This window comes from Misgurnus anguillicaudatus, chromosome 16, assembly GCF_027580225.2.
Source record: "Misgurnus anguillicaudatus chromosome 16, ASM2758022v2, whole genome shotgun sequence".
Classification (NCBI taxonomy): Eukaryota; Metazoa; Chordata; class Actinopteri; order Cypriniformes; family Cobitidae; genus Misgurnus; species Misgurnus anguillicaudatus.
The window spans coordinates 25,511,253-25,523,835 of record NC_073352.2 but is presented as its reverse complement, the minus strand read 5'-3'; the positions used below and the strand labels follow the sequence as shown (position 1 = coordinate 25,523,835).

Here is a 12,583-nt window from a genome sequence, read left to right as displayed (position 1 = left end):
AAAATTACTTTAATTGGTAACACCTAAAAAATTAAACGTGCATGTTTAAGTAAAAAACTTAAATGATCAATTAAAGTAGTTTTTTTTAAGTTGATCCAACTTTTTACAGTGTAAAAATAAATCATGTTTCAAAATCCTGTTGCTCAGTATGGGGAAAGTTATTTTAACCTATGGACTAATTCTTTGTTTTCATATGGATTTTTGAATATGTATATGTATATTTTGGATATATTTGCCTCAAGAATCCCCAAACTGCCATTATTACAATGTGTAAAAGATAACCAATATAACAGTAAATCACTAACCAATATAACAGTAAAGTGATATAAGATTAATATAAAGATGATGCTATTAATTCAAATGCATTCTGGCGTATTGCCGCCTTTTCCTGTTTAGATCGACATCACAGTCTACATCCTGTTTCACGCCACACACGATGACCAGTTTCCCAGTGTCCTAACCAGGCACAATGTAACTCGAAAAAAGTTTGTATTTGTATGTCCATTCTGAAAGCACAAATCACTGCCAGTGAGAAAAATGTGATACTGAAATGCAGTCTAAATCTAATTGAGCAAAATTTAATTTATATAATTGATGGCCTTACTTAGTCAATATTAAAATATTTTCACAGAACGTTCTTTATATTATGTAGGATGATATAATGGAAACAGTAAATCACAAAAACTACTTCAGCTGGGATTTCACAGACTGGGTCACATATGTGATGATCAGTTTAGTGTACTGTAATGTGTTCGACTGCTGTATTCTGCAGATGATGTGATGAAATGATGGGAGAAGTGCCTAGTTATAGTTTACTTACTCTACTATGATCAACAAGTGCTCATATCCACCTGTTTCTTGACGTAAATGTGGGCGCCGCCATCTTTGGGCTTTCCAGTGAGCCACTAAAGCTAATGGTAGTCTATTGCGAAAGACACAAGTGTGCAGTTTTGACTGGCTGTTTAATGTTTATTATGAAATCCAAGAAGACCAACATAATTTGTGCAGTTAGGGGTTGCCATAATAGCTAATACAAACGCAGTAAATCTCTACAAAACATTCGTTTTAACCAAAATCCATGATCTGCATTAACAAATCTATCTAGATAAACCTTTTATTGAAACTACAAGTAAACAATAAATACAATAATTGTTTAAAAACAACTAATATTATGCTGTTAAAAATATGCTGATTTATTTATTCTGCTACTAATATATATATATATAAAACAAAAATGCGATTACAGTACAGAATATATACGACATAATCTGCTTAGTTAATGTTTATAATAGTTCGTAACGTGTTCATGAGCGTACTTTTGTTATGCTTTAAATGAAAAAGCAAATACTTTAAAAAGTAAGCAAATAATTTCATAAGCTCATGTCTCCACCTGCGTAAGAAGCGATGTAATACTATTTTCATAAAACGAAAACAATACTCAATACATATTGTAATTTAATATGTTTATAATGGTTTGTTCAAATAACTTACAATGTGTTGAATGAGAAAGATACTGCTGACTGTGTCGAACCGTGAGAAGCTTGACGTGTCGCCATAAACAAGTCCATTAAAAATTGCAGTTTAAAAAAAACCTCACACCAGAGGGGCAGTTGTGACATTTTAAACCAGCCCAAACCAAGTATTGGTCTATTCCATGTACAGACACTCGACTGACTTTCCCATTGTAAAGATACTGGTATGTCTCCATGCTTTCTTATTTGCGCATTGAAGACCCGTCACCTCTGATCAACAACACGAAATGATTAAATATATCTTCATATATCAAGCCACTTATTAATTTCATCCTCACACTGGTTCATACATGGCAGGTGTAGTAAATACTAAACGGGTGAATAAGCAGATTTTGTTGGCTATAAACAGGATAACATGGTCAACTGTAAAGACCAAGAGTCAATATAATGTAATTATTTTTTTATTTTAGTGAAATGAAACATCTGATAGGTATTTGAACAGAGGATAAAAATTCCTAGTTTTATATTTTACAATGTACTTTCTTTTTAAGTGTCAAAATATAGTAGAGAGAAGTTTTCAGAATGTGCTTTTGCAGCAAATGTTAGACATGCATTGGTCTAGACAGGAACTAAGCTTTTGGGAGTTTATGGTAAGGAAACAGTTGAGATTATTGCCAAATCGTGACTGTGCTCAATGAATCTCTTTTGGGAGGGTTAGCCGAGCTGTACTGGGAAAATATTCTGATTAATACATACGCCGATCAGCCATAACAACATGACCACCAGCCTAATATTGTGTAGGTTCCACTTAAGCCACCAAAACAGCCCTGACCCATCAAGGCATGGACTCCACTAGACCTTTATATCACTTTTTCAGCAATTTCAGCTACAGTAGCTTGTCTGTTGGATCAGACCACACGGGCCAGCTCAGATCCTAACACTTGGCCATTTTTCTTGCTTTTAACACATCAACATTGAGGACAAGTACAGTTGATGTGTTAGAAGAAGCAGGAAAAATGGGCAAGCGTAAGGATCTGAGCCAGGGCCAAATTGTGATTGCTAGACAACTGGGTCAGAGCATCTCCAAAACTGCAGCTCTTGTGGGGTGATCCCGGTCTGCAGTGGTCAGTACCTATCAAAAGTGGTCCAAGGAAGCGGTGAACCGGCGACAGGGTTACTTAAATTAGGCATTTTTCCATTGCGTAGTACCCCACGGTTTGGTTTTGGGTCAGGTCGGGTCAGCCCACCTCACTTTGGCTTGGTTAACTTTTCCATCGAGTTTAGTAACACGTTGGAGTGGGAGGGATTATAGGCATGTCGTTATATTTGCACTGCCTACTGCTGTGACATCATACAAGTGAAAGTGTCGTTGTACATCCCCATACATTCATTTATTTATTTCTCAGTCCGCCACAAAATAAAAATTGACCACCACAAATAGATGTTTGCACATCACGTTTATCACTACCTCCGTGTCACAAACTGTACAAACACCCGTGGCATCAGTCGATGCACTCCGCTGAGGCTCATTTAAGTTGCATTTATGCATATATGTGACGTGCTGTTATGGTGTTCATGATTCACAACCTGTGGATATTTTTCTAAAAGGGAGTTTGGGAACTTACAGCAAAGCACAGATGACAACAGGTTTACTCGAGACAGCGCAAGCTAGCATGAGGGTAAAGCTAATCTTTTACATTATAGCGATGACGCTGCTAGTGACCATTCTCTCAGACCAATCAGTGATCTACAGTGTTTTTGCGTCATGTTTTGGTATCAGCTCGGGTCGCTTGGAACCCAGACCGAGGTGGTACTAAAAAATTTATCGGGTACGTACTGCACCCAGTGGAAAAGCTCCCAAAAGTAAGCTTACCCAAACCAAACCGTGGAGTACTACGCAATGGAAAAGAGCCAATTGATGCATGTGGGGAGCGAAGGCGAATCCAACAGACGAGCCACTATAGCCGAAACCGCTGAAAAAGTGAATGCTGGTTCTGATAGAAAGGTCTAGTGGAGTCCATGTCTCGACTGGTCAGGGCTGTTTTGGTGGCCTACACAATATTAGGCAGGTGGCCATAATGTTATGGCTGATTGGTGTATAATCCGGTGCTAGGTACATTATGAATATATCTTGCACATCTATGTTATACCTAAAGTAAAGTGTTCCCAAACAAAAAAGGAGAGCATTAGTTTTCATGTTGTAAAGTTTATTCCAGTAGTCCTTTATGGCAGTTAAAAGACAAAACACTTAAAAGTTTGCAGTTCCAACATGCTAAACAATCAATAAACAAAACAACGTAAACGAAAGATTTTAAAAGCAAAACAAAACACCTGATAAAGAATTCAAAACAATATAAAAGTGCATTTTCATTCTTTAAAGTGACCAACACTAGAGGCGAACAATTAACATTTAGGCTAAACCAAGATACGACTTTTTCCATTCATGCAATCAGTTGACAATCGGTGACAGAGAAGATTTCAGAAAGCAACAGTCAACCAATGTCACATCATACCTGGAGAGGGCCACATATCCAGTGTTTAAACAACCGACCCAAAGCACATCTTAAAAAAATATGAAATGCACAACAGCTACAAATGTACTATTTTTTTGTGTAAAATAAAAACAATGCACCTGTAGAGTTACACTGAAACTAAATTACAAACATGTACATCCATCCAAGATAAACAATACAGCAACTGATATTAATTAGTTTAAATTGAATATTCATCACATAAACGATAAAATAGTGCATTGATTGTGCAACATCTCCAGTCAAGCTGTAGCAGAGCTCCATACAAACAAGAATACATATATAGACATGTGACGCACGTGCGCTCACATACATCTGCACACACCTGTTTACACACAGGGCCATGCATTGGCATATACTGTAGTAGCTCGCCATTATATCTGGAGTCGTGCAGACGAATGAAACGAGCAGCGCCACACGATCGGACAAAGAGGACGGCAAACACACTCGCATCCTCGAATTCATTCAGTCTCTCGGGCAAACAGTGATTCACAATATCAATAAACAGACGTGCATACCGACACACACGTACATAAACACGCATCCTCATATGAGCCCACATGCGCATGCAGACGACACACGTTGCGCAGACACGCGATACAAAACGTGCTCTCCCACAGGGAGAAGAAAACCAATGCACAAACTCCACTATCGAATAAAGAAGCGTTAATAGGACAGTTGTAGTCACAGGCAAAGTAAGCTCGTTTGTGAGGACGAAGCACAAAAGAGGGACGATGTTTTCGTTACAAAGCAGATCAATTCGAAAAGTCACACTTATAAAAATACAAATTCACAAAATAACAAGAGAGACAAAGTTGTATCGATACGGTGCGGGTGTGGCAAAATCATCAGTTCTTGCCTTATGCTAATGGCACTTATGTTTGAAAGATATGAGAATTACCTAAAGTCAAATTAAAGTTATAGGGGTTCAATGCATGGCTTAAAAATCTTCTGTAGCAGCCTGATACGAGATGGACGGGCGTCATTGTTTTGGTTTAACATGTTAGCGTGCTATAACACTACCTAGCTAGGGTCTCTGAAATACTAAACTTCCTGTTAGGCACCTTTGTGATCATTGCAGCCGTGTAAGATGTGGAATGCAGAGACTTGTTCCGGAGAAAGTCATTGAAATGATGCCAGATTGTATAAAATGGCCGATACATGCTAGCTGAAATAGTTTTAAAAGAATCAGGCACGGTAAACGGACAAAACATAAAACCACCTAGTTACGATCGAAGGCAACAACAAATGTAAGGCCTTGATAGATTACATTTAAAATGGGTATAAAGTGGTCAAATTCGCACAGAGAAGTGCAATATTCACAATGTAGAAACAGTGAGATTTTTTTTATGGGACTGCCTTCAACTTTAAAGATGAGAAATTTTTCACTGCTAATCTGTGATACGATTAAACGCCTCTAATGCAAATAAAATACCTATACAGTAAAAACAAAAGATGTGCCAAATTAAAATTACGTCACAGTCAAAACGCATCGACACAAACAATTCTCGACACCATCATATTTGGCTTTAACACTCAGAGCCGAAGGAATGGTGGAAAAAAGACGACTTCATCCTTATTCCCTTCTACATAATAGATCAGAAAACCATACTGACCACACACTGGGCAAAAATATGCTAGCACAGTGCTCGTGTCTGCTGTTCACAACATTCATTTTTTGTTTCCTTTCAAAGACCAAGGGGCGCTCACCCATACGATACATGTTTTTAATAACCATTTTTGCCCAGGGTTTCCTACTGTGGGCCCACCAAAGTTAAACTGACAGGCTTCAGCTCTCCGTGAGCCTTTAAAAAGTAGTGACCGCGAAGAGCGGACGGGACCCAGCGATCCGGATCTCACCACTCATTGGTCCGCTCTTTGGTGGTGTCATAGGCTCTGATGACGTCAGACTGGGAGACCACTCCGTTCTCATCCTGAGAGAATGCGTAGCCATCTGTAACGAATCCAGGAGGACAAGCGTAAGACAAACACACTGACACAAATGGAAAACTTTAAAACTTGAGTATACAAATGAAATCATATTAAAACATGAAACGGAACAAATCACAAATACAAAATAAATTGTTTGAAGCACAACGCTGATTGATTATATCCACAACACCAAGCAAACAACATAAAAGGGGATCAATCTGGATTATTCACTCGCTCCCAACTTAAGAAGCACGATCTGTGCCGAACACAATTTGCATTCCCCGATTCAAGTGAATGAATCGCAGTTTTGCTAAGCTTTTAAACCAATGCAAAAACTTTGGCCCCTTGTGTTTTTGTAGTCTATGGGAATCTGATAAGCCCTGTCAATGACCTACATACACTAATGGATCCAGAATGAGTGAAAATATTTGTGTTGGTTCAAATTAAAGGAGGTGAATTGTCTACAGGAAGATGCGACACAAAGACATCAGTATGCACGACATCCTGACTGCTTGCTTCCAGAAATAAACAAAAAAATTCAGATTTGTCTCCGAAGGGACCTAAGAAACCAGCAACGGCACTGTGGGTGGGCTGGGAGAGACGATCCGAGTATTCTATAATTATTTTGGCAGACTCCAAATGGTAGTTGGTAAGAAATAAGACACCGTAAGTGTTGTAATGTCAGATTATTGATTCTACCTTGAAGTACATTTTCTAACGAAAATACAAGAATGTGTCTTGTTTGAACAAATGGGACTCTCTCTCACTAGAGCTATTGTCTCTACATCACTGCACACGGGGTTGGACGTTTGATCGCCTGTTAGACTCACCTTATGTCTGAATTGACTCGACCTCTACCTGCTGGCCTGGTGGGCACATGCATGTGGCCGAGGAGGAAAATGCATTGTGGGAATGATAGGTGGGACATTGAAATGATTAAATATGACTCTGCTCGTCACTCAAAAAACAGCAGTACATGCGTAGGTAAGGAATGAGAGGGACGTTAAGGAAAGTGCAGGTTTAATATTAATTATAACACATTACTAATGGGGTAAGAATGCATCTAAGAACTTTAGGCTATCATTGAACGTCCCTCATCATCACCTAAAAGCAAAACACACAAAAAACAAACAAAGAAAGGTAACAAGAAAACAAAATGAAATAATAAACAGAAAAGGCAAATTAAGTAAAAAGCTATGATTCTCAACTGGTTTTGCTGATGTGAAAGTGACGTTCTAACTTAGTGTTTTTGTCTTGTTTTTAGTACAAATATCTAAAAATTCTTAAATCAAGATGCATTTTCTTGATGAACAAAATGACTTACAAAATTAAGTCTATTTTCGAGAAAAACATACAAAATTTAAGTGAATTTGTGCATAAAACGAATCTGCCAATGGGGTCAGAACATTTTTCTTGAATTAAATGTAAAAAAAAGTTCAGATTTTTTCTTACCTCATTGGCAGAGTTTTTGTTTGTTTTATGCACAAATTCACTTTCATTTTTTCATTTTATTGTTTATTTTTACAGGGACAATGCACAATTAAAAGTAATTGCACCAGAGTAAGCCAAAAGCTAATTTACATCTGCGATCCAGAATGAGTGAAAATATTAAAAGTAATAAAATTAATATATTAATATAAAATATATTCATTATATTTTTTATATATGAATTATATATATTATTAGATATTAAATATATTTGTATTAATAATTGACTCATCGTTTGCAGAAGAAAAGTTTTTGTTTACATATTAAATGTGTGTGTAATGTGTATAATAATTATGCATATATATAAATGCACACATGCATGTATATATTTAACAAATATTTGCATGTGTATATACATTTGTATATTTACATATAATTTATATTAGGGCTGTCATGATTATGAAATTTGTCTGGCGGTTAATTGTCTAATAGATTGTGACGATTAATTGCCTGTTTAATTGTTTTGACATTTAATTCTCATACATTTTTTTTGTTTGTTCATGAAATATTTTTTACACATTGTTGTGATTATTTAAATCTTTTGCAAGGTTTACCTGGCTGGCAGTAAATATTAATACACATAACACATATTTCAAAGTAATTATTTAATGAAACTGAAAATTCTTCATAATAAATAAACACAATAAAGTGTCTGAAAAATAACTGAAAATAAAAATGCAATCAAAATAAACTGACTATACCAGAACAGGCCTTAAATAGTAGCCAATTAAGGTCATATTAGTACTGGACCACATGTCTGTAGTGGCTGCAAAAAAATTAATTCCTTATAGATTCTTAAAAAAAGCATCTTTCACTTCCCTAAATTTGGAATTGCATGTTTTACCTGGCAGGTCATACTAAATCCAAGTAATAGCAAAGTTTTGCAGCATTTCATTAAATGCTGTTTTTTCCACTGTATTAAATGGCTTTGCAATGTATCGCGTTACACTGTCAGTTAAGGAACGCCACCTGATATGGTCTCGTTTATACAGGCACTGCAGCTCCCCCTTGTGTTTTTTAGAGAGGTTTGCAATCATTGCGGTGATCTGACATTATTGCGATGAGGTCAAACAATTGCGATGAGACGATTATTTAATCATTCTGACAGCCTTATTTATATCATATATATAAACATTTGTTATATCAATATTTTTTTCCTTAAAATTATACATGAATTTGTGTGTATATTTATATACATAATATATGTTGATGTACTGTGTATAATAATTGTGTACATTTTTGAGTCGCGACTAATCATTAGGCAGCCCTACTTATTTTCTTAGATTATTTTGCTCATCGAGAAAATGCATTCTGATTAATGAAAATTTGATATTTGTACTTAAAACAAGACCAAAAAATATTGAGTAAGAAAGTCATTTTTTGCAATGTTTATTCTGGGTTGTCTTTACTTTTACATTTTACAATACTTAAATTTTTTCTTCTAACCTTGACCCTACTGATGAACAAATATATTAACTTATTCACCAGTTGAAAAGCACTGAAATAAACTGTGTGTAAAAACAACAAGTGTACTAAACCAGCACCTCTGCAGAGTTGATGTGTGTGTATGTGCGTGTGTGAATCATATGGCGCTACACATTACAGCCTCAAATCTGCTTCACTGGTGCTTTAATAACACTGTCGCTTTCAGACTCTGACATCTTCAGCAAATTCTGACTCGGTAGCTTTTCTGTTTTGAGTCTCTTGGACCCCCATCTCAGCTACCTGAGAAAGAACCGTGGTGGCATCACAACCACTCACCCAAGCTTTGTTAGCTCAGCTGTTGCATTCGAGTGATATTACAGATGCATTGCTGTAGCACTTATCTGCAGCTGTCAAGAACAACCATCCTCACCTAATTCTGATTCAGATTTGTGAATGTGAGATTTTGCAGCTGTGCATCCATAAGTCCCTGTGTATGAGTGTGAACCTGCATGTTGATGCTGCAGATAGGGATTGTGGGGTGTGTGTTAATCAGTAATTCTGCACGGGTCTGTTTGTGCCATCTGCGTTGTGGAGAGTGTGTAGGTGTGTAGGCGGAGCACGTGTGTGGCGATGACGTACGGAGAAGGTTCTGCTGCATGGAGTCAGATCGGTACAGGCTGACGGTGCTCTTCTTGAACACGTTCTTCAGAAGCTGGGCTCTCTCGGTTAAACTGCAAAGAACAACACAAACGGTCGTGAGACACAGACACCATTATCCACATAATAAAAAATGTCCTACTCTCATTATTCAGATCAAATGAAATACAAACTTTCTGTTGGACAGATTTGTCTCCAGCAAGAGATAAGAATGAGAGGTGCTAAATGCGGGATAGGAGGGTAGCCAAGGGATTATTTACACTTGGAGGGGATTCCCGCTTTAATTTGTCCTTTTGCTGTTTTATTAGGAATTAATAAGGAACGGTAGACACCTTTTTCCATGCACAACGGCTCCGGGGTCTTTAGACAGCGCTTCCAACTCCTGGACTTCATCCACCAAGGTCTTAAAACACACTTTCTTCATGCTGACACACAAAAAGAGATGCTCAGGATTATGAAAATGTTATCATAAATGTACTGCATGTAATATTGTAACAATACCAGTTTACTATATATTAATAAAAGCTAAATTATACAATATCAAAAAGAAAAAAAAAAACACTTTTAGCTAGGGCAGTAGTTCTGAAACTAGGGGCGGGCCCAAAAAGGGGCCATGGGGGGCCCCACTAATTAATTTTATAAAATACATTAATTTATCATAAATTCTGAGTAATTAAACCTCAGAAAAACAAATATACAAACCAACAGCACTACATTGTATCATTTAATATGTTTTGTTAAATTTAAAATCTAAGTTTGAGATTGTTTTTATGACATGAATTTTCTTTGGGGGTAATGAAGGTATGCACCCTACCCTAGGGGTGGTGGGGCACACGGCAAAAAGTTGGAAAACCACTGGCTTAGGGAGTGGTTTTCCATTTTTTTCCCAACACTGTTGTTGTAATTTATAGACATAATAGACAGATGCTGGTCTATTAGGCTGTATTTACTTTAGCATTGTAGTTTTGGCATTCCTACATGCTACGAAAATGAATGGGGATCCTTTTACACTCAGGATAATGTTTAACCAAATGACGCCATAAGGGCTAAACTAACAAAATATACAAAGCAAAGAAGATGAGAAGAACGCAGAAATTCTAAACTACTGCAGTAAATCAGATGGTGACCACATAGGAAGATGAATCAAATGGATGGCTGGAACTGAAGAAACTCAACTCACACTTTGTAGGCCACATCAAAGACCAGAGAGGTGGTGGGAATGAAGATCAGACCCATCCAGAAGACTCCTGAACTGAACATCATGTCAGCCTGCAAAACACACACACACAAACTGAGATGAGACAGGACACCAAAAATATCTTTCAGCCACCAACCTTCAGATGTAATCAGTACTCATCCTGTTACACTTCAAATCTATGTGAGTTATGTGCATTGAGATGCATACAGTAGATGGACAGCTCAAAATGAGCTACATCATCATCAATACCATTAATGTTGGTATGACCCATATGACCTCTCCAAAACTTCAAGACAGTTAACCCTGATCGCAAATGATAACCTTGACGTGTAACTGACAGAGATTGACTGCTTCATATGACTCACAGAGAGGTAGTGCAAGATTTATTTCTATTATAAATTATTATTATTATTAATACATTTTCCTGTGTTTCTCTTACCGTGGGTTCACACCAGCCGCGTTTGAGGCGTCAAAATCGCGTCTACCGCGGCTAGTTTGCCGCTTGAACAGTTTGAGTTTACTTGCTTCATTCGTGCGTGAAAGCCATGCGTGAAATTGTAGTAAGAGACATTCACATGGAAATTTGCGTCATAGGAGGGGCTTCTGCGACTCTGCTCATTTCCTGTAAACATGTCACTACTAGAGCAAGCTCCTGATTGGTTAACACGGCGCGTTTTTCGACCAAAGTTCAAATTTTTCAACTTGCGCGTTTAATGCGGAGACGCTCAATTCGCGCTATTCGCACAAACTAGACACGCAAATGAGGCGGAGTCACGTCTACCACGCCGCGCTAAACGCCTTATTCGTGCTACGAGACTTCCAGACACGCGTCAACGCGTCTTCACATTTTCTTAACATTGAAATCACTCTCGCTCGACGCCTCTACCGCGGCTGGTGTGAACACAGCATTAGGTGTGTATATGTCCATATATGTGTATAAAGGCATTCTTTATCTTTACTGTGAAAGCCAAAGAATGCAAATCAATTTTCCAAATGCCTTCCCTAAATTGTATTAACTTGGCCTGGGATGTCTGGGAGGATGCAATGAGGAACATTATTTTTGTCATAATTTACAATGGACAAACGAAGGTACGCATAAGCAGCATCTGTTATCACATTTTAGGTAACCATAATCACCTTTTAAAAGCAATGCAGGGTACTAAATACAAAACTCAGATGCACTACTTTTAATGAGCTGCTGAAACAAGCGAATCATGAATCGAAGAATCAAATTAATGAATCAAAGCTGCGGCAGGACAAATAAAAAAAATTCAATACTGGAACAGAATGAACTTGTTATCTCAGAAAACTTCCTCAAACAAAACAAATGAGCAGTGCATTAAATGAGAGCCAGAGCAAATTAAGTATCTGAACATTCATCTGCCAAAATACACCCGAGAATTAAATAAACAGGCGCTGAAAAGACATTAATTGGACTGGGTGGACAGTCTTGGACTGAGCGAGATTGAGACAAACACGTCTGTAATGAAGTAATGATATTAAGGTCTTTAAAGTCATAAATCTCTCTTATAATTACAACACAGATGAGAAAAGAGATCTTTTCCATGCAAAACATAAACTGCACTAGCCACGGCCAAAACCAAACACTGTGAAATTGTTTGCCGTATGTGACTGGAGAAGCTGGAAATAAGAGAGAAAGAAAGAGAAAGGGTGCTCTGTGGCCTGACTCAGGAGACAGGGATACTTTGGCGTGGGCTCCCATGCTGCGAGACGCAGTCGTCCGCACATTGCGTGTTTGCTTTGGCCCAGCTGCGTTGAAAATACCTGTCATTAAATGTCAAAGAGCACAGATACGCCCCCTCGCCACGCTATTCACCGCACATGCTTGTGCCACTTGTCCAAACTCGGCGCTCCCAAAC

At 37.7% G+C, this 12,583-nt stretch overlaps 1 protein-coding gene across 6 annotated transcripts in view; it reads right to left on the bottom strand.

The window, feature by feature from the left end:
* Window positions 1-3,662: 3,662 nt before the first annotated feature.
* atp8a1 (ATPase phospholipid transporting 8A1) overlaps window positions 3,663-12,583 on the bottom strand; it is a 149,813-nt gene continuing 140,892 nt past the window's right edge. For all 6 annotated transcript variants that reach the window (XM_073854377.1, XM_073854378.1, XM_073854380.1 and 3 more), the window contains 4 exons: window positions 10,686-10,774; window positions 9,838-9,930; window positions 9,488-9,579; window positions 3,663-5,957 (listed from right to left, as the gene is read on the bottom strand). In XM_073854377.1, the coding sequence (XP_073710478.1) occupies window positions 5,860-5,957; window positions 9,488-9,579; window positions 9,838-9,930; window positions 10,686-10,774 (372 nt within the window). In that variant the 3' untranslated portion in view covers window positions 3,663-5,859. The remainder of the gene's footprint in view (window positions 5,958-9,487; window positions 9,580-9,837; window positions 9,931-10,685; window positions 10,775-12,583) is intronic.